Source organism: Pan troglodytes, chromosome 21 (assembly GCF_028858775.2).
Source record: "Pan troglodytes isolate AG18354 chromosome 21, NHGRI_mPanTro3-v2.0_pri, whole genome shotgun sequence".
In the NCBI taxonomy this organism is placed as follows: Eukaryota; Metazoa; Chordata; class Mammalia; order Primates; family Hominidae; genus Pan; species Pan troglodytes.
Window position 1 is genome coordinate 44,529,978 of NC_072419.2, and position 27,977 is coordinate 44,557,954.

At 48.8% G+C, this 27,977-nt stretch overlaps 2 protein-coding genes across 9 annotated transcripts in view; one reads left to right on the forward strand and one right to left on the reverse strand.

Annotated features, from left to right (window-relative positions):
* Positions 1-27,956, reverse strand: LOC129138163 (uncharacterized). 4 transcript variants are annotated; one of them, XR_008541217.2, is made up of 2 exons: positions 27,543-27,630; positions 1-87 (listed from the first exon to the last, which is right to left on the reverse strand). XR_008541217.2 is itself a non-coding variant. In XM_054674421.2 (2 exons), the coding sequence occupies exon 2, from the start codon at positions 25,080-25,082 to the stop codon at positions 24,399-24,401; it is 684 nt and encodes a 227-aa protein (XP_054530396.1). In that variant the 5' UTR covers positions 25,083-26,447; positions 27,543-27,956; the 3' UTR covers positions 23,889-24,398. The 4 variants fall into 4 exon arrangements, 1 of the variants encoding a protein (XP_054530396.1); XR_008541215.2 differs by lacking the exon at positions 1-87 and adding an exon at positions 14,653-15,432 and having other exon boundaries at positions 27,543-27,666; XM_054674421.2 differs by lacking the exon at positions 1-87 and adding an exon at positions 23,889-26,447 and having other exon boundaries at positions 27,543-27,956.
* The window catches only part of BPI (bactericidal permeability increasing protein), a 33,382-nt gene continuing 19,973 nt past the window's right edge, over positions 14,569-27,977 (forward strand). For 4 of the 5 annotated variants that reach the window (XR_010154007.1, XR_010154006.1, XM_016937138.3 and 1 more), the window contains exons 1-5: positions 14,569-14,710; positions 17,919-18,033; positions 19,282-19,410; positions 20,848-21,009; positions 22,230-22,293. Coding sequence is in view for 2 of the 5 variants with exons in the window: in XM_016937138.3 (XP_016792627.1) it covers positions 14,569-14,710; positions 17,919-18,033; positions 19,282-19,410; positions 20,848-21,009; positions 22,230-22,293 (612 nt within the window). In the remaining 3 variants the exon portion in view is untranslated. 5 annotated transcript variants of the gene reach the window in all.

Below are 27,977 nucleotides of genomic sequence, written 5' to 3' on the forward strand. Positions count from 1 at the left end.
TCCATATGAATAGCGAGTTATTCTGGCACCATTTCCTGGGAAGACCATCCTTTTCTCCTGGATTCGCGATGCAGGCTGTGTTATCACCTTTTCATATATGCATGAGAAAAAAAATGTTAAGGAAAAAGCCAAGTGAAATAAAATGGTAGGCAACACTTTGGCCCAGCAAGTCCATGTCTAAGCATTTATCCTAAAGAAATAACTGTAAATGCAAAAAAAAAAAAAAAAAAAAAGAAAGATTTGTCGCAAAAATGTGGTTTATAAGAGCCAAAAATTAGCAAACAATCTCATTGCATATGCAACAAAAGAAATTGTTTAAATAAATTTTTGTACATCTATACAATGGAACATTATGCAGTAATCTAAAAAGATATGGTAGATTTTAAGGAGGTGACATGGAAAGAAAAATTGAAAAGCACAGACTATGGAACCACATACAAATACAGTATAATCCTCACTATGTAATCTAGAGGCATGTTCTTAGACAAATTACAAAAGAGGGACGATATATACCAAACTGCAAGCAGTTGATCTATATTATCTGACTTTAAAAAAATTTTGTCATCCTAGCATCCCAGTATATTATCTGAATTTTTATAGTGATATCAGGCAATCATAAATAAAACATAGTTCACTTTCTCTATGTTAAAAAAAAATGATGTTGCATATGCTTAGGATAATACCATAAGACCCAGCAACCCATTCCTAGGTATTTTCTTAAGAATCTAAGAACATTTATGTTCACACAAAAGCCAGTATGTGAATATTCATCATAGGCCCATTCACCCAAAACTGGAGGCAACCCAGATGTCCCTCAACCAGTGCGTGGATAAATAAGCTGTGGTTCATCCACACGATGGAATATTACTCGGCAACAAAAGAAACATTACTGATGGATGCGACACCATGGATAAACTTCAGAACACTGTGCTAAGTGAAAGGAGCCAGACCCAAAAGGCTACATACACTATGATTCCATTTATATGGACATTCTGGAAAAGGCACACTTATAGGAAAGCAAAACATCAATGGTTGCCAGGGGCGGGGATGGTGGGAGAGATTTACTATAAAGGGGCACGGGGACATTTTGGGGGTGAAGGAACTGTTCTCTATCTTGATTATGGTGATGATTACATGACTATGGGTTTGTCAAAACTCATAAACCTACTAACTACAAACTACCCACTAGAAAGGGAAAACTTTACAATATGTAAATTACACCCCAATAAAGAATCGCAAGCTATAAAAGGTGTTGCAGGTTATACCTTTGTAAATTAAAATACACCAACAATGTGAAAGCTAAAGAAAAATATGTGATGTAAGAACATTTAATGATATGGAAAAATATTCACAGTATCATCAAATGAATATCCATGTTGCACAACGCTGTAATACACAAGTCTATGTACACAAAGGCATGCATACATGCACACACCGGTAGAAAGAAAAAACTGCTGGATAAACGCCGCAAATGGTGTTCACAGGTCTCTCTGAGTGGAGGGGTCACTGCCGGTCTTTATTTTCTTTCGCTCCCTGGGTTTGCTGTTTTCCCACGACGTTTCCCACAATGTGTTCCCGCTGGAGTCCATGGCTGGCTCAGGGAGGCTGGGAGGAGGTGGCCACTCCACAGCTGGGAAAACCACAGCCTCCCGATGAACCCTGGCTGACGACCTGTCTATGTTTACTTTTTCTCCCTGGGCAGACAAGATGGGAGACTGGAAGAAGGGGCCAGAAATTCAGACTCAGAAGCCCCCTCCAGAGGCCACAAGGCAGCCTGGTCCTCTCTGAACCAGTGGCTCCCACTCACTGGCCCCTTGTCTCTGCCTGGACTCCTGTGGATGAGTGGAAGGCCAAGAGGGCGCCCTCTGGTGCCCACTAGATCGACTCCCAATTAATCACTTAACTGTGTGACCCTGGGCCAACTACTCAACCTCTCTGTGCCTCGGGTCCTCCTCTGAACATGGGGATAAAGACAGTGCTTGCCTCGTGGGGATGTTGTGTGTGTATACATGCATACACACATGTGCAAAGAGCTGAGAGCCACGCCTGGTACCATTTACATGCTCAGTAAATGTTTAGGAGGATTGTTGTGATAACCCAGCAGACTGATGTGTAAGCCTATGGTCCCATCTCAGGGCATGTGGGTGTCACAGGATCGTAGTCCTAACAGCCCAAAAATAATGTTAAAATGACTCAAGGACTTCACTTGTGCTTCTGAGCATCCTGAAGGAAATAGGCACAGTCTACAGAACTACTTCCTAATGCTCCCCTTAGTTCAACTGTCCACTTCCTCAGCACAGTCCCTGTATGTCTTTGGAGGTCCCCCTTCTCCAGACTTCCTTCATTCAGCCAACAGCGTTTATTGAGCACCTGCTCTGTGCCAGCCAGCTGCTGTTCTAGGCTCTTAGAGTAAATTAGAAAACCAAATAGATGAAAAATTCTCATTGTTCACAAGTAGATTCTAGACGTCTCCCCAGAGCAAAGCCCAGGCCCTTGGCCTTCCTCTCCCCTGCCCCTTTCTTCCTCATTCTGCACCCAGAACCCAAGAAAACCGCTGCAGCCCTTCCTAGGAGGGCAGGAGAGAGGAAAGATCTGAGTTGGCCAAGCCAGGCTCTCCAGCAGGCAGGGCTCCAGCAGAGGCTGGGCACCTTCAGCCATCAGCAACTGTGTCCCATTACCTGTGGAAAGCGCCAGCCCTGGCCTGGCAAACTGTAGGAGTTCATCAAGAGTGGCTTTGTTGTACAGTGGTTGTCTTGTACCCAGTTGGATTGGCAGCAGCTTCGGGGCACGAGGAGCGACTGTTCACTCCTTGGGGAGCTTGCAGCACAGGGCAAGGTGCACAGTAGGCACTTGGTGGCTGGCAGGGCCCTCTGGGGCATCCTATGGGTGAATATCTTGCTGAGCCCATGGAAGGCCCATGTCAGAATCCAGTAATGTGCTGGGGAGGCGAGCTGGGATGGGGTTGGAAGTGGTGCTCACCAGCCCAGCCAGGGTTCCTCTTAAAAGTCACAGTGCTCAAAGCCAGTACAGTGCCTCACCCCTTTTTATGCCCTCACCTGGCTCATCTCCCATCCATTAGTCCTCAAGGTACATCTGTGAGTCCCATGGGTCAGGTAGTGGGTGCAATGGGAGGAGATGAGGGTGTGGACTTGTCCTCAGATCTACCTCTTAGTACCTATGAGAAGTCAGCAACCACCCTGACCCTCTGTGTCTTCATCTGTAAAATGCATATATTAGTCTCTTCTTTGGTGGAAAGGATTAAATGAGATGTTGCATATGGAGGCATGTGAGGGTTTTGTAAGTGCTCATTCTCCCTTTTCCCTCAGGAAGAAAGCCTCCACCTTCAGACTATCAGGCACCTGGGGACAGACCCCAGGACACTGCCTTTTGTGGCTCTTACCACCCATGGTCACCTCAGTTACTCAAGCCACACATGCATGTTCGTGCATCCCCCACATATACACAGAAACTCAAGGGCGTTATATCAACCAGGGTTCCTAGCTGCAAGCAACAGAAAGCAACCATGACTGACTTAAGCAGAAAAGGAATTTCTCAAAAGAATATTATTTGATTTACGGAATCACAGGAAATCATCCAGGTCTCTACCTGGAAGGCAGAATGAACCTTATTAAAATTAGTTGAGATGCGCACTTAACATTGTGCCTTGCACAGAGTAACTGCTCAGGAAAGGTTATCCAATAATAATGAAAGCATGTCTTATGGTGTGACACCTCTGCTCAAAATCCTTTCATAGATCCAATTGTCTACCATGGAAACCCGGCCTCTGGGCTGTGGATACTTGTGATGGGGGAGGTGGTGCGGGCTCCGAATTCTTTCCAAGAGTCTGCAAACCCGCAGAGCCATGAAGCATTGTCTGTAGGCCAGCACTCATCCTCCACCCCTCTGCCTGCTTCTCCGCTCTCCTAGTTCCTTCTCCCTCCTCTAGGAATTCAGCATTGCCACTCTGATTGGCTGGATTTTGGGACATTGATTGAGCCTTGTTTTCTAGTGGGCAGGAGGCTCTGTGTCTTAAAGGCCACTGGCCCAGCTGCCAATGAATCAGTACTTTGTTTCCCCAGGTAGAGTGGGGGCAGGGGGCAGGGAACTGGCAGGGCAAGTTTGGGGCATTCTGCTCCAAGGTCCCTCTAGCCAAATGTTATCAAATCTCATCCAACATGCTCCTGGCTCTCCATTTCAGATGTCTGTAAACTGGGGACTACAAAATGCAAATATGTTTAAGAGTTGCTAAATTTGCAGTGACTTTTTCTCAATCAGTGTTTTGCAAATCTAACTACTATCATAGGAAGACCTTTATACTTGAAAAACTTGGCGGGTCACTCACCACCCAGATCAAGACCAAAGCATGGCTGTCAGTGCCTTCGCTTAAACAGTTCTCTCCACCTGGCCTGCCCTTCTGCCATGCCCCTCCTAGGCCATCACAGATGCCAGCTCAGAGGGGCAGTTCCTGCTGGCTGCATGGTGTCCCACCTGGACTGTGTCACCAGCCTCTTCACAGCCTCTAGCCTTCGGTGCTCCCTACCTGACCACCCATACGTCTAGCAGGCAGAGGGACGGGTCCAGAAATGCACACCTGGTCACCTTGATTGCACTGAGCCCTGCCCTGCAGTCAGTTACCTGCGTTTTCCACCAGGCATCCATTTAGCTTAGTCATCTTCCTCCGGGACAGTGGCCGTTTGATGGTGACAGACCTAGGCCCAGGTTTCTAAGAATCAGGAAGATGAAGCAACAGGGAAAGCAGGTTGACCCTCGCTTCCTTCCCCTTCCACAGGAGGGTCCTGCCCCGGCTGACAGAGGAGGCGTGAGTCCTGCTGCTTCCTGGCCTGTAAGATGCCCCTCAAGGTCGGGCGTGGTGGCTCACACCTGTAATCCCAACACTTTGGGAGGCCAAGGCGGCAGATCACCTGAGGTCAGAAGTTTGAGACCAGCCTAACCAATATGGTAAAATCTCATCTTTACCAAAACAACAACAACAACAACAAAATTAGCTGGATGTGGTGGTGTGTGCCTGTAATCCTACTCAGGAGGCTGAGGTGGGAGAATTGCTTGAACCTGGGAGGTAGAGGTTGCAGTGAGCTGAGACTGCACCACTGCACTCCAGCCTGGGCGGCAGAGGGAGACCCAGCCAAAAAAAATGCCCCTTAAGTTTCCCAGCCTGAATATATTCAGTCACCTGAGCCACTGAGAGGCACCCCCGTGGCTCCAGTCAGTGGCAGGAGCTGGAAGTCTCAGGAGAGAAGGAAAACGGAACCCAAACCTTTGCAAACACTCAGACCGGCTGCTAAGTGCCACGCACGCATTTGATCACACTGACTCCTCCGGCGAGCCCTGTAAGGCTGGCGTTACTATCCCACTTTACAGATGAAGGAACTGAAGGTGGCTGAGGTAGCGACCCTTCCTAATGGGTGGGAGTGGGATTGAACTGAGCCACACAGTCAGCATTTATCCCCCCAACAAAGAGTAATAACTGCCCCCATGGCCCAGGCCTGGCTTGCCAAAGGCTGTACATTTTGTGTGGAATAAACCTAAGATGCCGTGGGAGGGAGGGAGTTCAGGGAAGGCTTCCTGGAGGACACGGTGCTGCATGCCAGGCAATGGGAAATGCATCTTCAAAGGCATGGAGGTGTGACAAAGTTTCACATGTTCAAGCTTATTTCTCTAAGTTAGTGTTTCTCGAGGGGTGGCATCAACTGGGAGCTTCCCAAGCCTTGTCACCTACCCTGTACTCAGGATCAGGGCGTGGGGCTTGCTTTTGGAAATCTGCGTGGTCACAAGCTCCTGGGTGGTTGTATTTGAAAGTGGCAGTGCGAGAACCCATGGGGTGGGATGTGGAGGGCCCTGTGAGCCTGTTAAGGAAGTGGGCCTTGCCCCTTGGTGATGTGAAGCAGAGGGGGGATGGTGCTGGTGTCGGCTTCAGAGAGATCTCTTTGGCAGGTGTAGGTGACCAGCTTGGAGCCTGGGCACCTGAGACAAGGCCGGAGCAGCCATCAGGAGGCCAGACAGCAGGAATCAAGGTCTGGACTTCAGAGTGGTCAAGAGGATAGAAAGAAAAGAGAAAGAGAGAAGGCAGGCTTGAGGAGGGCTTCCAGGTTCCAGTTTTATGGAGGAGGCGAGAGGGGGCTGGGTTTGGAGAATTGGTAGAGCCGAGACAGCAGTGCAGCCCTTACACCCGGGCAGGTCAGGACCCCACAGGCCCTATGCCTCAGGGTGCCCCACACCTTAGAGTGCCTTCCTCAGAACTTTCTAGGTCCCACCTGGCACCTAGAACCAGCTAGGCATGGCAGTGTCATCCGTGTGGGCACCCCAGGCCCAGGGTCAGGCCCCGATCTGCCGTCTCATTCCTCATTTATTCTCTATGGGACACTTTACAGCCCTGGACCCTGAGGAAGGGGTCTGCCAGGTGCCCTGAGAGCTCTGGGACTCATCCTATGAAGTGTCCTGGGGCCCTGAGGCCAGGTCCCAGTTTCAGGAGGGTACCTGGAGAGCTGATCATCCCTGCTGGCCAGCGCAATGTTACTTTGGTGGGGTCATGTGAAATTGGGCTGCCAGAATGGTCCTCAAATGCTGATTTGAGGTGACTCCAAATATTTGCCTGCCCAGGGCTCTGCCTAAGGACAGCTGTGGGTGCAGGGACACTTGCTGCTGGTTGGTATCTAGACACTGCCCTGAGATCCCTGGGTGCCTTCCTGCTACCCTGGCCACCCCAGATGGGGTGACTCAGGTGAGGTCCTTGGGGAGGCCACCCTGGCACCCACTGGCCAGTGACTCCCACCTGCTGGCCCCTCCTCATGTATTACACCTCCACCTTAATCACACGGCCAACAGCAATATCCCCAGCAATAGGGCCATTTGATGTCGCATGATCTGCTGCACTGGGAAGAACGCAGCGTCGCTTCTGTGGTTTCCCTGCTCAGAGGGCATGACCTGAATCCAGTCCCAAGGAAACAACAGCCAAACCCAAACTGACAGACATTCTGCAAAGCAGCTGGGTTGTCCTCTCCAAAAATGTCAAGTCATGAAAACACTGAGAAACTGTTCCAGCTTAAAAGAGACCAAGAGCCTGGGCACAGTGGCTTACACCTGTAATCCCAACACTTTGGGAGGCTGAGGCGGGCGGATCATGAGGCCAGGAGTTCGAGACCAGCCAGGCCAACATGGTGAAACCCTGTCTCTACTAAAAATACAAAAATTAGCCAGGCATGGTGGCGCATGCCTGTAATCCCAGCTGCTCGGGAGACGAAGGCAGGAGAATTGCTTGAACCCAGGAGGTGGAGGTTGCAGTGAGCTGAGATCGCACCACTGCAATCCAGCCTGGGTAGTAAGAGTGAAACTCCATCTCAAAAAAAAAAAAAAAAAAAGACCAAGAGACATGAGAAGAAACTGCAACAGGAGGTCCTATATTGTACCCTAGACCCATTCACATCATTATTGGTACCATTGGTGAAATGCGAATGGGGTCAGTGGATTAGCTGGTAATACTGTATGAATGTTTGTGCTGTGATAGGCCGGGCACAGTGGCTCACACCTGCAATCCCAGCACTTTAGAGGCCGAGGCGGGTGGATCACAAGGTCAGGAAATCGAGACCATCCTGGCCAACGTGGTGAAACGCCGTTTTTACTAAAAGTACAAATATTAGCTGGGCATGGTGGCACGTGCCTGTAATCCCAACTACTTGAGAGGCTGAGGCAGGAGAATCACTTAAACCCGGGAGGCGGAGGAGGTTGCAGTGAGCTGAGATCGCGCCACTACACTCCAGCCTGGTGACAGAGCGAGATTCTGTCTCAAAAAAAAAAAAAAAAAAAAAAAAAGTGCTGTTTGTGCTGTGATTATGCAGGAAAGCATCCTTGTTTTTAGGAAATACAAACTAAAATATTATGTGTGCACTTACACCCAAATAACTCTGGAAAAATATTTACATATATATATGTATACACATATATATTCATATATAGATACATCTGTAAAGATAAGTGTAGTAAAACACTACTAACTTGGACAATCTGTGTGAGATAAATATAGGAATTTTTGTACTATTTTTGAAACTGTTCTGTAAGTTTGGTATTATTTCAAAAAAAAAATTGAAAGCAATTTTACAGTCTCGGCAACCACAAATTATAATAGACATGGATACCATAATTGAGCATCTAGTATGGACTCCAATGCATTGGCTCATTTAATCTAACATTAACAAAACAAGGTAGATATTATGAATCCTGTTTTACAAAAAACGAAAGATCTCAGAGTGGTTAGTGACTTTCCCGAGGTCACACAGCTTGAAAGCAACAGAGGCCAGAATTGAACCCAGGCCATACTGGCTTAAGAACCCATGCTGTCAACCTCTGAGAGATGGAGAAATGGGCAAGTAAACAGATGACAATTACACAGGGTGGCAATTATGGAGACAGACTCTGAAGGGAGCCCAGATAACCTGGAAGGCTCCATGTAGGAGGCGATATTTGAACTGGGCCTTGAAGCATGTATAGGAGTTTTCCACTTATGGAAAGAAAGTCTCCAGGTAGAAGAAATGGCATAGTCAAGGGCGCAGAAGCTTGAAAGGATAGGTCCCTGGAGGTTGTTTTTCTGGGCCTCACCAACCTGTGGGTAAAAATGTGGTTACATTAAGTGTCACTGGCTTTTTGTCATTGCCTACAAAGTGCCCCTCATGCTTCTCCATGAGTCCACAATCCACATTCACCTCCATCACATAACACAACAGGAGGTGCCCTTTCCCCTCATTTTGAAGCCTTCAGCATCCCTTTGCCACTTTTCTGATTGTGTGGCCTTAGGCAAGTTACATAACTTCTCTGAGCCTCAATTTTCTCATCTGTGAAATGGCGCCAATGATACCTACTTTCAGGGCTAGATAAGGATTAAAAGAGAATGTCAGCCAAGGGTTTGGCTTGGTTTCTGATATGGATTAAGCCCATCAAAGATGGTGGCTGTTCTTATGAATGAGGACCCTAGATCCCAGAGAGGGGCAAAGACTGGTCCAGGTTCACACAGCCAAGCAGAAGCAAAACCAAGGCTCCACCCCAGGCCCTGGTCCCCACTAACCTCCCCCTAACCCCAGCCTGCCAATGTTCCCAGCTCGTGCTCTCCCTAGCATAGGGCAGAGCCAGGCCACGAGCAGCTCTCTAGCAACCCAGGTTCTCTCGGGGCTCAGCCTGTTGGGCCTTGGATGGGCACACACATATTTCCTAATGTGGCCGAGGGGAAACAGCCCCAAGTGTCAGAGGCTGTTGCACATTTGGCAACAGCCAACTGCCGGTATTGCTTTTCTTCCCGTGATCCTCCCTCGGGCTGGAGGAGGCCAGGCCTGCCGTGAGCCAACATTGTGACACAGGCGAAGCTCTCCAGTTTCCTGAGCAAAAGAAGCCAGAGAGGCACCCTCCCTTCCACCCACCCCTGGAGAGCTGCTCTATCTTGTTTTCCTTTCTCTCAGCCTTCAGCTTGTCCCAGAAACTGCCCTTTGTGCAGGGCTCAGGCCTTCAGTCTGAGAAACCACCCTCCTTCCATCAGCCCCCAGGCACTGAGGCAGATGCCTCCCCCTGGAAGCGTTGGGGGTTTGCCAGGCCAGACTGAGCTTGTCCTTAGTCTCCAAGCACTTAGGGTCTAGAACTATGCTCTGACTCTTCTTTCAATTTATTCACTATTGAGTATATCTTGTGTCCCACTCTGGGATTGCTGTGATAATAATAATTAATATTAGTATTAATAATAATGAGGAAGCTCAGCCCCCACCCTGTGCCCCTTGGAGGCTCATATCCTTCTGACCAGATTACTCAAAGGAGCCCTTTTATGAGACGTGAAGCTGGGAAGGAGACAGACAGTGTTTTTTAGCATAACAAAGCAGGGGAGACACCCTCTTAAGAGTTTATGCCATAATACAAAATTAATACAAATTGTACAAAATGTCTGATTGTCTTTTTTTTTTTTTTTTTTTTTTTTTGAGACAGAGTCTCGCTCTGTCACCCAGGCTGGAGTGCAGATCACAGCTCACTGCAACCTCCGCCTCCCAGGCTCAAGTGATGCTCCCACCTCAACCTCCCAAGCAGCTGGGACTACAGGCGTGGGCTACCATGCTGGCTAATTTTTGTATTTTTTGTAGAGACGGGGTTTCGCCATGTTGCCCAGGCTGGTCTCAAACTCCTGGACTCAAGCGATCTGCCCACCTCGGCCTCCCACCATGCTGGCCTGATTGTCTTTTCCACACTGCACCTTGAGGCTGGTTCTCCAGGTGGGCCTGCTTCTCTCCTCCCCTTCACCCTCCAGCATCTACCACAAGCTCCTCCTTCACCTGCAACCCCCTCCCAGGATGAAAGAATGGCTGGCAGCATAGCCTGGAAGCCGGACACACAGAGGAAGGGGGACCCTGGTGGGTGAGGGAGGGAAAGGGCTAGAAAATCAGAGCTGAGGGGAGGGAGAGTACAGGGCCTCAGGTGACCACAGAGGTGACCTCATGTTAAACCCAGGCAAGGCCTGTGCCTGAGGATGGAGCGTGGGGACAAACGAGGAAACAGGTTCAGCAAGTTTAAGCAGCAAGCTCACAGTCACAGAGCGAGGAAGTGGCAGAGCTGGGATCTGGGCCCAGGTTTGTCAGGTTCCAAACCATGCCCTTAACAGCCTTGCTGTGCTGCAGGGGCTCACATAAGGCAGGGAGTGGCTGCTTCTCCTCCAAGCCCCTGGCGGAGTGGAAGGCTCACAGAGGCAATGTAAGCCACAGATTCCTCTATCTTTGTCGCTATCCAGTCCAAACCCAGAGGCCAGAGGGCCAAGAGCTCAGTTTCCAGTGCCCCTGGCGTGTTTTCCTGGGGGCTCTGAGGCTCTCCAGCCAGCTAGTGATGAAGGTTGACTTACGATTATTTACTGAGCACCTTCTCTGTGCAAATCGATTCACACCTATTATCTCATTTCATCCTCAGGAACAACTGCCATGATGAGCACTGTTTCCTCATCTTTAAATGAGGAACCCCAATTTCAGAAAGGTGGAGGAACTTGTCCAGGCTCACAGAGTAGGGTAGCATGGCTGGGACTATGAACCCAGGTCTGCCTGGCTCTAAACCCAATTCACTTTCTTCTGGAAAAAGTCGTCAGCCTAAGGACGGAAGAGCAGGAAAATAGACAGATCCAGCCCTTGAACTGACCAACTCTTGATCCACCCCATCTGTGAATTTCTACTGAGAAGAATATATTTTCCCTATGATTTAAGCTGCATCAAATTGAAATAGCAGGAGGAGAGTTTTGGGGGATGACAGGATTCTTCTATATCCTGATTGTGGTCCTGGTTACAACACATAGCTATACATGTATCAAAATTCCTAGAACTAAAAGGAACTCTAGGAAGCAAATATGGCAGAATGTTAAGGTTTTATAAACTTATGTGGTCTATTCTTTTCTTAGGTTTGAAATATTTTATAATAATTTTAGGGAAAAGAAAAAAACAAAAAGCAGGAGGAAGAGGAAAAGGATATTTGGGGAAAGTCTGTTTAGATGGGATGGCTGGAGCTGCTGCGGCCATCTTGCAACCATGAAAGAAGCCAGTGTAAGAGCAAATCTGAGACACGGGGATGGGAGAGCAGGGAGATGGAAAGATGATCCTGCAGATGTCGGTCAGTTGCTGAATTAATCAGAATCTCAAACCTGTCCTCCTCCCTCTGGACTTCCTCTCTGCCATAATAAATTTGTTTATCATTGAAGCAATGTGAGTTGATGGTTTCTGATACTTGGGTTGAAGACACTGTTACTGATACAGGATACGGGGTCAGATCTGAAGCAGTGGGGCAGCCCCATGGCCAGCAGCACTGCTGACAAGGAGACTGTGGAAAGTCACTGATGTGGCTCATCTAGATGTGGCTGGGCATGAGACATCAGGGAAGCCAGTGGGGTTGCTTGTTCAGAAACTTGCCAGCTGGGTTTTTTTTTTTTTTTTTTTTGGTGGGAGGTTGTGGGGGGACAGGGTCTTGTTCTACTGTCCAGGCTTGAGTGCAATGGTGTGATCTCGGCTCACTGCAACTTCTGCCTCATGGGTTCAAGAGAGTCTCATGCCTTGGCCTCCTGAGTAGCTGGGATTACAGGTGAACACCACCGTGCCTGGCTAATTTTTGTATTTTTAGTAGAGACAGGGTTTCACCATGTTGGCCTGGCTGCTCTCGAACTCCTGGCCTCAAGTGATCCACCTGCCTTGGCCTCCCAAAGTGCTGGGATTACAGGTGTGAGCCACCACCCCCGGCCGTCAGCTGGTTTTAAGATTCTAATTTTATAGCAATGTAGGTCATTTCATGTGATTTCATCTTAATGTTCCTTTCCTAGCTGACACCCTCACGGATACCACATCTACCTGGGCCTTGGGGAACTCAGGAACTTCGAGCAACTAAGAGCTGGAAGTGTTCAAAAATGTGCAAGATAATTTTTCAAAAATCTAATTTTTGTGTCAAGTCATCAATCTATGTGTTCTGGCTGCTACTTAGAGCAATCTTCCTGGTACAGATGCAGACATCTGAGTCTGGGGGCTCAAATCACTTGGAAAAAGGGAGAGCTGGGGTGAGGGCCTACAGTCATGAGTCCTCCTGGCACCTGCCTCAGGTAAGGGAAAATCTTCTCTGCGTGAAAGGAGGAATGACCATGACAGTGATGTGATCGCTGCATCTCAGTTTCCTTGTTTCCAAAATGGTGAAGAAGTCAGGCACGGTGTGGCTCGGCCTTAATCCCAACACTTTGAGAGGCTGAGGCAGGAGGATTGCTTGAGCCCAGGAGTTCAAGACCAGCCTGGACAACATAGTAAGACCTCATCTCTATAATAATAATAATAATAATAATAATAATAATAATAATAATAAAACAAAATGGGGAAGAATCATCCCTCTCTCAGGGTTGTTTTTTGGCTTGGAGATGATGCGTGTGAAGCATCTGGCACACAGTGGATGCTTCACACACGGCCACTGCTTTCATTCTGAAGCAAGCCAGAAGAATTCTAGTTGCTGCAGATGGAAGCAGGAGGGGAGACTCTTTTAGAACCGAACGAAGAGAGGAAGAAAAAAACTTTTAAGAAAAAAAGAAGAAAACTTCAGAAGGTCTCACGTCCTCCGAGCTCAGCGGACTTCATTAGACTTTCATAAAATCCAAAGTCGGGGAGACAGGGCACTAGGGGGCCGATGAGGACCCAGCGGGAGAGAAGCTGGCTGCCCCTTCTGCAGCCCGGCCCCTCCTCTCATCACCATGGAGACGGAGCAGGCTGCCCAGTGGGGTTCCTGCCCACCCGAGGCCTGAGGCTGCTGCAGAGGGAGGGGCAGGGGCTGAGCAGACAGGGACCTGTCTGGAAAGCTGGGTTGGCGGTGGGGAGTGTCTACATCCCCCCAACTCCCAAGGCGCTGAGGGATTCGGGCTGGTGTGGGATGCATCTGGAGGGCTGTGTTTTGATCCTCTCTCTGCTAGCAGCTTGCTGAGTGACCGTGGGAAGAACGCTTCCCCTGGTGAAGCCTCAGGTTCTACATCTGCCAAAGGAAGGAGTAAAAATGTACAAAAACAGAAGCTTGGATAAGAAAGCTGTGGGATGAGGAAGCAATGAAATATTTAATGCTGGAGAAGAACATTTGCTACCTATTGTTTCTCGAAAAAAGGGAACTTTACCAAACTGACCAGGTGATCCCATATTGGTTAACAAACAAACATGGACTCTCTACCTATGCTTACCAACAAAAGAGGGAGAAAAGAAATACTCTAAAATACACTTTGGCTTGTCTCCGGAAGAGGGAGTTACATGTAATTTGTATTCTCTTGTTTCTTTCTCAAATTTTGGCCAATAAACATGGGTTACTTTTAAAATCAGGATAACATTAATAGCTAGCATTTGGATATTTATTTTGCACGGGCAGTATGCTAAATGCTTTACGTGGTTTTAAGCTCATTTTATCTTCTCCACAATCCAGAGAGGGAGCAGTACTATGTATTTCTCTTCTGCAGAAGAGAAAACCGAGGTTCAGAGAGGTTAAAGGGCTTGCCTGAGGTCGGACCACTAGAGAATGACAGGGCTAAGATTTAAAACCATAGCCAAGATACTAGACTCTAAAATGTGAGCATTGAATCATTACCACTACTGCCTCTCAGGACAAGAAAACACGAAAGCATCTGTTTTCTTAAATGTTTTACTATCAAAAATACAAAAGAAATCAAAAGTAGAAAGAAAAATATGAATCCTTATGTCTGTGCCACCCACCTTCAAGGGAGTCTGTAGGTGGGGGCATTTGGGTGGGGACACAGAGCGGGGGATGGGGTGCTTAGGGAGGGGAACCAATCTACACACACACATACACACACGCACGCCCGCGCACACACACGCATGCATACATGCACATGCGAGCCTCCCAGGCTGCACTTCTCCCTGCCTGTGGGGCCCTAACCACAATGGAAAACCACAGCGGCCCTCCCTCTTTCCCACCCTCACCAGGTTCCTTCCTCCTTTCCACATTCTACTGACTTGCATTTCCCCAGCCGACTCTTTTATAGCTCCCTGGTTCCACCTCAAGGCCTTGAGGTTTTGGCAGCTCTGGAGGATGAGAGAGAACATGGCCAGGGGCCCTTGCAACGCGCCGAGATGGGCGTCCCTGCTGGTGCTGGTCGCCATAGGCACCGCCGTGACAGCGGCCGTCAACCCTGGCGTCGTGGTCAGGATCTCCCAGAAGGGCCTGGACTACGGTAACTGGATGCCTCCCTTCCCTCCTCTCCACCCCTGAGGAGCACTTACTGAGCATCTACTGTGTGCAGCCCTTTAGATCCAGCACCTGGCACACTCATAGCACCTCAGGGCAGGTCCCCTTGTCCCCATTTTATATATGAAGAAACTGAGGCAAAGCGAGTTGCCTAAGATTGCAGGGCTGGGATGGCAGAGCTGGGATTGGAGCACTGGTCTAGAGGACTCCAAGTCCAGTGCTCAGACCCCTGAGGGTCCTCATGGTCCCCTCCTTCCCTCTATGTAACCTCCACCTTTGACTTGTAAGCCCTTCTCTTCTTTCCAAAGCCAGTTCTCAGCCTTGCCATTTGCCTCTCGATGCTGAGGAGGCTGAGCAGGGTCAGAGGGAGAGTGTGGGAGGACCTCCCCACCCCGTGCTCTCCCCAGTGCAGGGGCTGGCGGCCATGCTGTGCACAGTGCCCCACTGGGTGACACAAAGAGGGTCCCCCCAGACCACTCACCCCAGCCCAGGCAGAGGAGAGAAAGACCTGCTCTAACCTGTGCCAGGCATTGAGCTAGGAACTTTACACACACAGTCTCTTTTACCGCACTTCAGCCTTGTGTAAGACAAACTGCTGCTATCCACATTTACACGTGAGAAGTGGGCAGCCTGGATTTGAGCTCTGGTCTTGCCTGATGCCCCAGCACGGGGTTGCTCGATGCTGCCTCCCGATGGCAGAGAGATGACCTGCAAAACAGTGGGTGACACCCAGCCCCAGGGAAATCAGACCAAGGGGAAGGCAGAGCCTCACCAGTTGGGGTGCGTTGGGAAAACAGACAGGACTCAGGGGACCTGGTATCCCACCCCTGAATTCCCACCCCAGCCCAGCAGGACATCACTGAATCCTAGAGCTGCAGACAGAAGGCCACAGAAGACAAAAGAGCTAGGGGGAAGGAGTATGGCCCTGAAGCCTGTCGACGCAGAGGCTCAGTCAGGGTCTTTAAGTTCAGTGGTCTTCATGCTCCGTCATAGCAGCCTCAGTTTCCCCTTCTACCCAGGCCCCTTGTGCCAATCGGAGTAAGTTTTCTGAAATGCAGCAAATCCCTACATGTCCTCCCCTGGCTCACATTCTCCATGGCTCCCTACTGCCTTCAGAAGCTATCCTGACCCTTTGGCATGGCATTTGAGACCCTTCGAGGCCTGGCCCCTGTCAACTTACAGATCCTGGCCACTGCACATTTTTTTTTCCCTCCACACAGTGACCAGTTATGTGTCATTTACTTTTGAACCCCCAGAAAGCCTTCTCTAGGGCATGGGCTCTGGGACCAGAAGGCCTGGGTTCAAATTCTGCCCCTTGTCAGCTGTGTGGCCCCTAGCAAGTCACCTCAGCTTTCTGAGCCTCAGCTTCCTTATCTGTGAAATGGGGGTAGTGACAGGACCTACTTCCTAGGATTGTACAAATTCATACATATACGGAGCCTAGAACAGTGCTTGGCACAGAGTAAAGCTCAATACATTTCATTGATATTATTATTTCCTAACTGGCTCCGAGAAAACCCAAAGTCTGGGCTCCCTCATCTTACTACTTACTCCTTTTCAGGTAATGTGTCTGCCTTTTAATTGGTTCTTTGATGCTGTTAGCCACATCATAACTGGTGGTAGAATTCCTGCCATTAGGACATTATTTATTCATCTAATAAATCTTTTTTGTTTTGTTTTGAGACCGAGTCTCGCTCTGTGGCCCAGGCTGGAGTGCAATGGTGCCATCTCAGCTCACTGCAACCTCTGCCTCTGGAGTTCAAGTGATTCTCCTGCCTCAACCTCCCAAGTAGCTGGGATTACAGGCGTGCACCATCACACCCAGCTAATTTTTTGTATTTTTAGTAGAGACGGGGTTTCACCATGTTGGCCAGGCTGACCTCTTGAACTCTTGACCTAAAGTGATCCACTTGCCTTGGCTTTCCAAAGTGCTGGGATTACAGGCGTGAGCCACCGCACCCAGCCTCATCTAACAAATCTTAAGTGCCTTCAAAGTGTCAGGCACAATGGGAATGTAGGGGACACATGAGTAAATAAAACAGATTGCTGCTGACCTCAGGGGGCTTACGTGTAATAGGGGAGAGACATTAGTCAGAGTCACGTGAATAAATGCATAATTACAAATGGTAACAGGGGCTCCGAAAGAGCCGTCCACAGCATCATGAGAATAACACAGGGCGTTGCTCTGATCTACTAAGCCAGGGAGGGTTCCCAGAGGAAGTGATGAATGAGCTGACTAGAAGCTGACCGGGTGAATATGGGAGGGAAGAATTTCTTAGGGAGCAAGAATAGCACGTGCAAAGGCCCTGGGGAGACAGTCCAAAACCCAGAGAGGTGGGAGATCTGTGGGGGTGTAGCATAGAGCAAATAACAAATTAAGTATCCAACAAATACTAGCAGGAGGCATAACTGGGTGTTTCAGGGGTGATATTTTAGACCAGGGATCAGCAAACTACAGCCCTCAGTTTTTGTATGGCTTGTAAGACAAAAATGGCCTTAATGTCTTTAAATGATGGGAAAAAATCAAAAGGGCCGGTCATGGTGGCTCATGCCTGTAACTCCAGCACTTTGGGAGGCTGAGGCGAGAGGATCACTTGAGCCCAGGAGTTCGAAACCAGCTGGGCAACATGGTGAAACCCCAGATCTCTGCAAAAATGTAAAAAAAAATTTTTTAAAGTTAGCCTGGTGTGGTGGCGAACACCTGTGATCCCAGCTGCTAGGGAGGCTGAGGTGGGAGAATGACCTAAGTCCAGCGGGTCGAGGTTGCAGTGAGCCGTGATCATGCCTCTGCACTCCAGCCTGGGCGACACAGTGAGACCCTGTCTCAAAACAACAACAAAAGAAGAAAAATACTATCTCACAACATGTGAAAATTATATGAAATTCTCATTTCAATGCCAACAAATAAAGTGTTATTGGAACACAGGCACATACAAGAACATGATACTGTCTATGGCTGTTTTGTGCAGTAAAGGCGGAGCTGAGTATTTGTGACAGAGGCAATATGGTTTCCTATAAAGGGTCAGTTTACTATTTGGCCTTTTCTGGGAAACCTTAATTGATCCCTGTTTTTGACCCTTCCAGTGCCACTGTCCATGCTACGAACAGGGGCCCAGGGTCCAGAGCCTGCCCTGCCCCTCTGTCCCCTGCTCCAGGCCGTGCCTCTCACTGTCACCCCTGCCTTCTCCCTTCAGCCAGCCAGCAGGGGACGGCCGCGCTGCAGAAGGAGCTGAAGAGGATCAAGATTCCTGACTACTCAGACAGCTTTAAGATCAAGCATCTTGGGAAGGGGCATTATAGCTTCTACAGGTGAGGCCTGTCAGAGCTCAATCCTCGATTTGCAGGACTTGTAGTGTTCTGGGGACACCAAGAGCTAGAATGCAGAGCCACAAACTCCTCAACTCACAGAGTTTCATATCCCAAAGCCTGCATTTACATCATCCCAAGGGGAGGCAACCTCCCAGCTGAGCGTTGAGGAAGCCACAAAAACCACGACTCTCAGGAAATGTGTCATGAACCCCCAAACTCTGTGCCATATGTCAATTAGAACGTGCAAGTTTTCAAGGTCAGAAAATCTTTTCTAAAATGGCTTAAGGCAGAATGCATTGGCTCACATGGCCGAAAAGTCTCTGGAAGAGTCTGGCTTCAGGTTCAGCTTGAGGCAGGCTTACATGTCACTGGGCCCTGTTTCTCTCTTGCCACCTCTCAGCATCACTTCCTTGGACAGGCCTAATTCGCAGGCAGTGTGTCCCCTCCAGAGACAAGACAGCCACCAGTAAGTCTCTCTAGATTTCCTGCTCAGCACTCTGAACAAAGAGCCCTAAAACTCACTCTGACTGGCCCACCTCAGATTATATACACAGCCCTGAGCCAATCACTGTGGCCAGGGAATGAAATACACTACTTGGCCGAGCCTAAGTTGCAAGCTCCACCCCCGAAGATGGACGTGAGGTCAACTTTCTTTGGAGTGGCATGGAACAGATATGGGGAGGGGCTTCCCCTAAATAATCTAGTAGTTCTGTTATCACAAGAAGGGGGCTGTGCACTGGGCAGAAAACCCATAAAAGTCCTCTACAGTTTTATACACCCATTCATTCACAGATAATTTGAGCACCCACTGTGTGTCTGACACAGCAGGATTTGGGGCTGCAATAGTGAAACAAGACAGAGCTATACAGAGCTCTTCTGTACAGAGCTTCCAGTGAAAGGGCCTTCTATTTTATCTTCATTGATTGCCACACACCCTGCAAAATAGCAATCACTGTGCCCATTTTACAGATGAGGAAACTGAGGCTGGGGTAATTATGCCCAGGGTAACCCAAGAGTATATTAAAGAGCAGGATTTAAATGCAAGTTTTTTCTGACTTCAAAACCTAAGCCACTCCAGTTGCCTACATATCTGCCAAGCCTGCTTTCTTAGCTTTGGGCTCCTCCTGGAATGGATGGAGTGAAGGACCAGGTAGTGGGGGATGAGTCTGCATTAACCATTAATGAAGTCCTCATGTGGGCACCTAGGAGTATATGAAATTATATGACATTCACATTTCTCCTTTGCAGCATGGACATCCGTGAATTCCAGCTTCCCAGTTCCCAGATAAGCATGGTGCCCAATGTGGGCCTTAAGTTCTCCATCAGCAACGCCAATATCAAGATCAGCGGGAAATGGAAGGCACAAAAGAGATTCTTGTGCGTTTCCATGCTTGCGGTTTGTTGGGTGTGCTCTTGGTGATATTTGGACGGGATTAGAGAGTCAGCGTCTCTGGAATGCCCAATTTTTGCCTTGCCTATTACCACCTATAGCCACAGCGTTCCTCAGGAACTTCTTCACATGAGAAGATTCAACATAACCCTTGATTAATAGCTGAGCATTTATCCACATCTCAGTGCAGGATACTGGCGAGGCTGAGTTGGTGTATGTGGCTTAGGGTGGAAATCTAAGTGGAACCTTTAATTTATTCTGTTTATCAGTTAGCTATTGCTGTGTAACAAACCATCCCAAATTCTGTGGCTTAAAACAACAATCGGCTGTCATCACTTATGTATCTGTGTGTCGGCTGGGGCTTAGCTGATCCGGGTTGGGCTTAGCAGAGGAGGCTTGGCTCCACCTGTGTCTCCTCCTCCTTGGACCCGTGGGTTATGCAGAGCATATTCTTGGTGATAGCAGAGGTGCAAAAAGGGAAAGCAGGAACACACAGGTCCTCTTAAGGCCCAGGCTCAGAACTTATATACCATGGCCAAATCATTTCTCGTGGCCAAGCCCAAAGTCAAGGGCAAGCAAAGGCACCTTCCTCAACCCTGCCATGATAGGCATTGGCAAGGGTATGAATGCAGGGCAGGGTGAAAAATAGGGGCAAATAACCCAAACTACAACTCCAAATCTAAGTCCTGGGATCTCTCCACAGCTACCCTGCCAATTAGCAATAGTGGTTCAGACTGACCGTCGCTTTAGGAAGGTCTCCTTTCTGGGGAATCTAGGGAGGAAAATGGAGGAGAAACCACCCCGGCGGATGAAAGGGGCGTGAGTCTGCCCGCCCTTACAAGAACTGCTGGATGTGTCTCCTCCCCACAATAAGAATCACTTAACTCTCTCCCTGGGCTGTTTTGCATCTGTCTTTTCCCTTAATGATCACACACAAAAACAAAAGAATGTCCACTGTCTTAACCAAAACCCATTTCATCCCTGAAGGAGGAGTTATTAACCTCATTACTGAATTAATGGGGGCATTAATGAATGAAAGTCATTGGCCCCAAACACCCAGCTTTTTAGTAGCAAAGCTGAGACACACACTCTGGTGTCTGACTGCTGATCCAGGGTCTGAGGGAGGAAATGGAAGCTCAGAGAGGTAAGAAACATGCCCAAGGCCACACAGCTAGGGCGGCAGCTGAAGCAGTGGTTAAGAGCAGGTTTCTGCCAGGCAAACATGAGTTCTGAATTCAGGTTGGATTCCTGACTCTCCCACTCGGCTGCTGTGTGATCTTGGGCAAGCTGCCTCTTCTCTCTGAACTGTACCTCCTCACCTGGAGTGGGGATAATAACAAAACCCACCTTCCAGCACTGGGGTAAAGTTTGAATGTCAGTGGGAAGAAAGGATTTGTCCCATGTTCCTCTTTGTTCTTCTTCAGAAAAACGAGCGGCAATTTTGACCTGAGCATAGAAGGCATGTCCATTTCGGCTGATCTGAAGCTGGGCAGTAACCGCACGTCAGGCAAGCCCACCATCACCTGCTCCAGCTGCAGCAGCCACATCAACAGTGTCCACATGCGCATCTCAAAGAGCAAAGTGGGGTATGGACTCCCGGGACTGTGGCTGGGAGGAGGGACCTAAAGAAGAACTCTCCCAATCATCCCTGTATTCTGAAAACACATCCAGAGTGCCACCTGCATGCCAGGCCTTGCTCAGAGGCCTCAGGCATGGTACGGGGGCCAGGGGCCCACAGATGAAGCAGACACTGTCTCTTTCTCAAGGCATCATTTGTTCATTCCATATTCATCCAGCAGACTTTACTGAGGACTTGCTATGTCCCAGGCTCATACTAAGCACTTTACATATGCACTAGATTATATCCTCATCACAAATCTGTAGGCATTCATCTATCCATCCATTCAACAAATACCTAGTGAGAATCAGCTCTGCACCAGGCTTGTGCAACATGGTCAGGTAACAGGAGTGACCACTGAAAACTTAGCAAGAGCTAATATTGGTCAGAAGCTGACTGTGCCCAGCACTGATTTGATCACACTCATTATCTCATTCAAGCCACACCATGACTCTGTGAGGTCGGTCTATTATGACCCCATTTTCTGGGGAGAAAACCAAGGCATGGAGAGATAGGCAACAACTTAAGTTGCTACAGCTAATGAGTGTTCAAGTCCAGGTCTATTTCACCCCCGACTCAGCCACACAGTCCTGTTCTCTTAAGTTTTCAGCCCAGTGGGGAAGACAATCATTAACCAAAGCATCGCATGAATGAATGGCCCACACAGAATTACAAAAGGAGATAAGAATTAAGAAAAAGAGGTACAAACTTCTATGAAGGCAGAGAACCAGAGGCTCTGACCGCATCTGGGAGCAGGCCAATTCTTCCGTGGTGAAATGACACTTGAACTGAGATGAAAGGATAAGTAGGCATTAGTTAGGGAGGTGTTGGGGACGGGGGTGTTTTAAGCAGAGGGAACAGCATGTGCAAAGGCACGGTGATGGGAAGACACACAGGAGAGAGGACATGGCAGGCCAGTGTGGCTAGTGTGCAGCAAGGGAGGGGACTGGTAAGGAATGAGACTGGGACAGGGGCCCAGCCATGCAGGGATTCAGGAAATAGCCTCATGAACAGGTCACTAAATCGGGGAGAAGTGTCTGATGGGGTGTGTGCAGTTAGAGCTCAGAGGAGAGGGTGCCAAGGCCTGTTTCTAGGAGGGAAGAAAGCTTTTGAGATGAGGCAGCCTCCTGAATCCAGCCCAGGGACAATCAAAAAGCCTCATCTATGTCCCTACTTGTTCATCTCTAGGTGGCTGATCCAACTCTTCCACAAAAAAATTGAGTCTGCGCTTCGAAACAAGATGAACAGCCAGGTAGGAGGGACTCGGAGCCCCATCAGCCAACAGAGGAGAAGGGCCCTTAGTAACCACACACCTCCCCCTTCTACGGACACTCTGCTGTCACTCCAGACCCCTTGGTAGTCCTTATAGCCCTTTGAAACCACAACCCCAGCTCTAAAATCCAGTCATGTATGTTTTGCTGAAGAGTCCACCAAGAGACCAAGAGACAATCACTTCCCACACTCCCAGCAAACTTTCCCTCATGCCAAGCCTGGGCCACCTCTGCTTTTCCCCAGCCTTCCTCCCTGCTGAGAAAATGCCATTCTCTTTCTGCCTCCCTCTCTTCCCATAGCCCTGCTAGCCTCCCTCCACCCCACCCACCCCAAGTTCCTTCCTTGATGCTCCCCATTCAGAACAAATGCCATTGATGAAGCTGCAGTTCTGGGCTTTGGCCAAACCCCAGCCATAGCCCATTCCCTGAGGCTGGAACTAGTACAAGAGACGGGTATCAGTCAGCACTCCCCGAACCATGCCCATAGCCTAAACCCGCAACCCAGATACTTCAGCTACGGGACAAGGCCATTCATTTGGCTGGTTTTCCATTAACAAATTATCAGTTTTTAAGAATCATCTGAGCCTGTCTCAAAAAGCAAAGAGTTTTGGCTCCCTCCAGAGGGCAATGGAAGCCACTGAAGGTTTTAGGCAAGTGGGTGACCTGGCCAGATCTGTGCTTTACAACAATTTCCCTGTCCACTGTGGGAATGACTGGAGGGGCCAGGAGTAGGGGCAAAGAGACCACTGAGGAGGCTCGTGCGGTCTTCTAGGTGGAAGACATTGGTTTCCTATTTAAAGACACTGAAAATACAGATGGGGGGCATCAATCAAGTGAGATCATCTATCTGAAGATACTGTGTCAAAAGCTTAAAAAGCAAGAAATCAATACATGTTTGTCAAAATGCATAACACACTGGACTATAGAATGGGTTTTAGAGTCCTATGGCAAGAGTGGAGCCAGTGGCTCGGTTGGGATTAGATGGGACAGTTCCAATGAGCAGGACATTCCCCAGCCAAAGTCTCAGGGTAGGGTCTCAGGGAAGGTTTTGGCTCTGGCTCCAGGGCTTAACTAGCTGTGTAACCTTGAGGAAATTACTTGACCTTCTTGAAACTCAGTTTTACCATCTGTAAAATGGGGACATTAGGCCGGGCATGGTGGCTCATGCCTGTAATCCCAGCACTTTGGGAGGCCGAGGCAGGTGGATCAACTGAGGTTAGGAGTTCAAGACCAGCCTGACCAAATGGAGAAATCCTGTCTTTACTAAAAATACAAAATTAGCTGGGCATGGTGGTACATGCCTGTAATCCCAGCTACTCGGGAGGCTGAGGCAGGAGAATCACTTGAACTCGGGAGGTAGAGGTTGTGGTGAGCCAAGATCACGCCATTGCACTCCAGCCTGGGCAACAAGAGTGAAACTCTGTCTCAAAAAAAAACAAAAAAAAAGGGTGGGGGGGACATGAATACCTTCTTCACCAAGGCACTGTAAGGATTCATGAGATAACCCAGAAAATGTGCTCACTCACTAGGCTAGCTCACCCACAGTTCAGCTGTCTGTATAATCAAGTAACAGTCTGAGAGGAGTGTTGAGATATATTTAACATTTGGAACAATTACAATGATTATTTCTTAGTACCATCTAAAGGTGGCCCCTCTATAGCAGCCAAGCTAATAAGTAGTAATGCTGCTGCTGCTGTTGATGATGATGATGATGGTGAGGTTGATGATGGTAATGGTAATGGTGTGGATGATGATGTTGATGGTGATGGTGAGGATGATAATGGTGATGGTGATGACGGTGATGGTGAGGTTGATGATGGTGGTGGTGGGGATGATGATGATGGTGATGGTGAGGATGATAATGGTGATGGTGATGATGGTGATGGTGAGGTTGGTGATGGTAATGGTAATGGTGGGATGATGATGATGATGGTGATTCTGAGGATGATAATGATGATGGCGATGATGGTGATGGTGATGGTGAGGTTGATGATGGTGATAGTGAGGTTGATGGTAATTATGAGGTTGCTGATGGTGATAGTAATGGTGGAGATGATGAGGATGGTGATGGTGATGGTGGTGATGATTATGGTGAGGTTGATGATGATGATGGTGATGGGATGATGATGGTGGTGATGGTAATGGTGGGGAAGATGATGATGATGGTGGTGGTGAGATTGAGGATGGTGATGGTGGGGATGATGATAATAATGATGGTGATGGTGATGGTGATGGTGGGGATGATGATGGTGGTGATGGTGATGGTGGGGAAGATGATGATGATGGTGGTGATGGTGAGATTGATGATGGTGATGGTGGGGATGATGATGATGATGGTGATGGTGGGGATGATTATAATGATGATGGTGATGGTGGGGATGATGATAATGATGGTGATGGTGATGGTGGGGATGATGATGGTGATGGTGATGGTGGGGATGATGATAATGATGGTGATGGTGATGGTGGGGATGATGATGGTGATGGTGATGGTGGGGATGATGATGGTGATGGTGATGGTGGGGATGATGATAATGATGGTGATGGTGATGGTGGGGATGATGATGGTGGTGATGGTAATGGTGGGGATGATGATGATGGTGGTGATGGTGAGATTGATGATGGTGATGGTGGGGATGATGATAATGGTGATGGTAATGGTGGAGATGATGATGATGATGGTGATGGTGAGACTGATGATGGTGATGGTGATGGTGGTAAGTATACACCGATTTAATAGGCATTTTTTTCCTCCAAGGCAGGAGCTCATCCTGGGAAGTTTCAATGGTGATAGCGAGGTTGATGGTGATGGTGATGGTGGGGATGGTGATGATGTTGGCCCATATAATATACTGAGTGTTTACAGTGATCTGACACTATGCTAAGAACTCTTTCCATGGATTCCAGCATTTAATCCACACATTCTGGCATTTAATCCCCTGTGAGAGAGATTCCATGATTATCCCTATTTTACAGGTGAGTAAACTGAGATACAGAAAGCGGAAGTAATAGTGCTTGGATTCAAATCCAGGATACCCTGCCTCAGAGATGAGCCTCGCTCTTAACCATAAGATCCAATTTAGAAGCAAGTACTGGCCTGAATGAATGAATGAAGGAATGAGATGTCATGATGCCAGGAGGGTCTGGAAATGGTGAGAAGTGAGCCAGGGAGTCTGCCCCCAGGGAATACAGCGTGTAGGGCTGGTGTCTGAGGGAAGGAAGAGCCTGCGTCAGTACAAAGTGTGCATGAAGGGAAGAGCAGGGAGGGAGCTGGGCTCCCACCAGGATTTGCTGCGATCTGGAGCCATCTGTTGGCCCTGATGGGTGAGCAACACTGGTGACAATGCCTGAGGGGCAGCTCAGGAGTCCAGCAGGGCCTCAGCTGCCAGCTGTGCTGTCCTCTGTTCCTGGGTCTTTTGGAAAAGAGGTGCAGGTTCCTTGGAGAATGCCAGTCCAGGTCCTCTTAGGACTTCAAGAGTCTTATGTGGTAGAAACACACTTCAGGGAAACCAAATTTTCTCCTTCCCTCCTTCTCACTGCTGTCTTCCCTCCTTCCTTCCTTTCTTTCCTTCTTCCCTCCTTCCTTCCTTCCTTTCCTTCTTCCCACTCTTCTTCCTTTCTTTTCTTTTCTTTTCTTTGTTTTTTTTTTTTTTTTTTTTGGTGATGAAGTCTCGCTCTGTTGCCCAGGCTGGAGTACAGTAGCACAATCTCAACTCACTGCAACCTCCGCCTCCCAGGTTCAAGAGATTCTCCTGTCTCAGCCTCCCGAGTAGCTGGGATTACAGGCATCTGCCACCATGCCTGGCTAATTTTTGTATTTTTTGATAGAGACAGGATTTCACCATGTTGGCCAAGCTGGTCTCGAACTCCTGACCTCAAGTGATCCACCCACCTCGGCCTCTCAAAGTCCTGGGATTACAGGCGTGAGCCACCACACCCAGCTCTTCCTTTCTTTTCTTTCTTTCTTCCTTCCCTCCCTTTCTCCTTTTCTCCCTTTCTTCCTTCTTTCTCTTCCCCTCTTCCCTCCTTCCCCTTTTCTTCCCTCCATACCCCAGGAAAAATAACTTGACTGGCAGTGTAGAAGAAGGGGTAGAGGAGGATAGAGGTGACCTCTAGGCAGATGGTGCAGCCAACCCTAAAGAGGATTAAGAACATGAAGAGTTTGATTTAGGATGTGCCAGCCTTGGGGACCAGTAGGACACACAGGGACAGTTGTCCTTGAGGCAGCTGGGTCCCCAGGCTGAAGCTCAGAGGAGAAGCCTGGGCTGCAAAGTAAGGCCTGGGTACTGGCCACATGTTGGGAGCAGTGGAGGTGACTCTGCCTGGGATCCCAAAGACAGATGCTGAGTCAGGGTTTGGGTGCAAGTCATTTATTGGGAGGGGTTCCCAGGCAGCGCAGTGAGGAGGTCGGGAGGCAGGGAAGGGCCTTTACTGAGTGGGTTGCTGCTATGGGCAACTGGGACTCAGTCCTGCTGGCAATTCTCAGAGGAATGGTGGGGAGCACACCTCAGAATTGTCCCAGAAGCGGGAAGAAGGCTGGTGTATTTGTCTACCACCTCCTACCCTTCTTTCATTGAAGGCTGTTCTTAGGGTCCTAACTGCTTGGCACTTCTGAGCACAGTCCAGAGAGTGTGGGTGAGGCGCTGCAGCATCTGCCACAGGGGCCATGGGGATGCCTGAAATGGCTCAAGAAGAGGGCCTAAGTGGAAGGGACAGGGAGCCAGGAAGAAAGCCCAGAGAAGCTCCCACATCTTCAGTGAAGGAGGAAGAGCTTGCAAAGAAGTCTGGGGAAAAGCCTGTAGGGGATAGGAAGAAAGCAGAAGGCCTTGGTCACAGGACTCTAGAAGGAGTGTTTCTAGAAGGGAATGGGCAACCACACCAGGAGCTACCCAGTAGTCAAGAAATGCAAGGACTGAAGAGACTGCTGGATTACTGAGGGGAAGGTCATTCGAGAGCAACATCAGGAGAGGGAGGGAAGGAGCTTGTCTGACCACCAGCCCCAGCCCCAATCTCTTAGTGAGGGGAAGGCCGTGGTTTAAATCCTATATTCCAGCTATCTATTGCTTGAAAACAAACAACTCAAAATTTGGTATCACAAAACAACCACCATTGTTAACGTTCATGGATTCTGTGCATCAGGAAAAAGGCATGACAGGGATGGCTAAGCTCTCTGCTCCATGAGGTCTGAGGCCTCACCTCAGAAGACTCAAAAGTTCCATGTTAGAATTACCTGGAGAGTTCCTCTCTCCCATCTCTGTTGCCTGGGCTAGGAAGACTTGAAGGCTCAGCTCTGCTGGGACTATTGACCCAAGCCACTTCCATGGTCTCTCCACAGGGCTTGGGCTTCTCGTAGCATTGAGTGGGTTCTGCACAGCCTTTTATGACCTCACCTCTGAAGTTACACAAAGGTCAGGTGTATTGTTGTGTTCTGTTGCTTAGAAGCAAGTCGGCAAGCGCAGATTCTAGTGGCAAGTTCACAGACTCCATCTCTTGGTGGGGGTGTGGCAAAGCCACATTACAGAAGAGCAAATGGAATGGAAAATGTAATTTGCCATGTTCCGTTTTACAGATGAGGAAATAGAGGTCTAGAGAAATGGAACAACTTCCTCAGTGTCAAAGTCAGTGTGTGACCCAAGTCAGATCTTCTCAGGCTAGTGTTTGTTCC

Bases quoted from the DNA above. Each gene is read 5' to 3' on its own strand.
- LOC129138163 (XM_054674421.2), bottom strand. From the start codon at position 25,082: ATGAGCTCCTGCCTTGGAGGAAAAAAATGCCTATTAAATCGGTGTATA.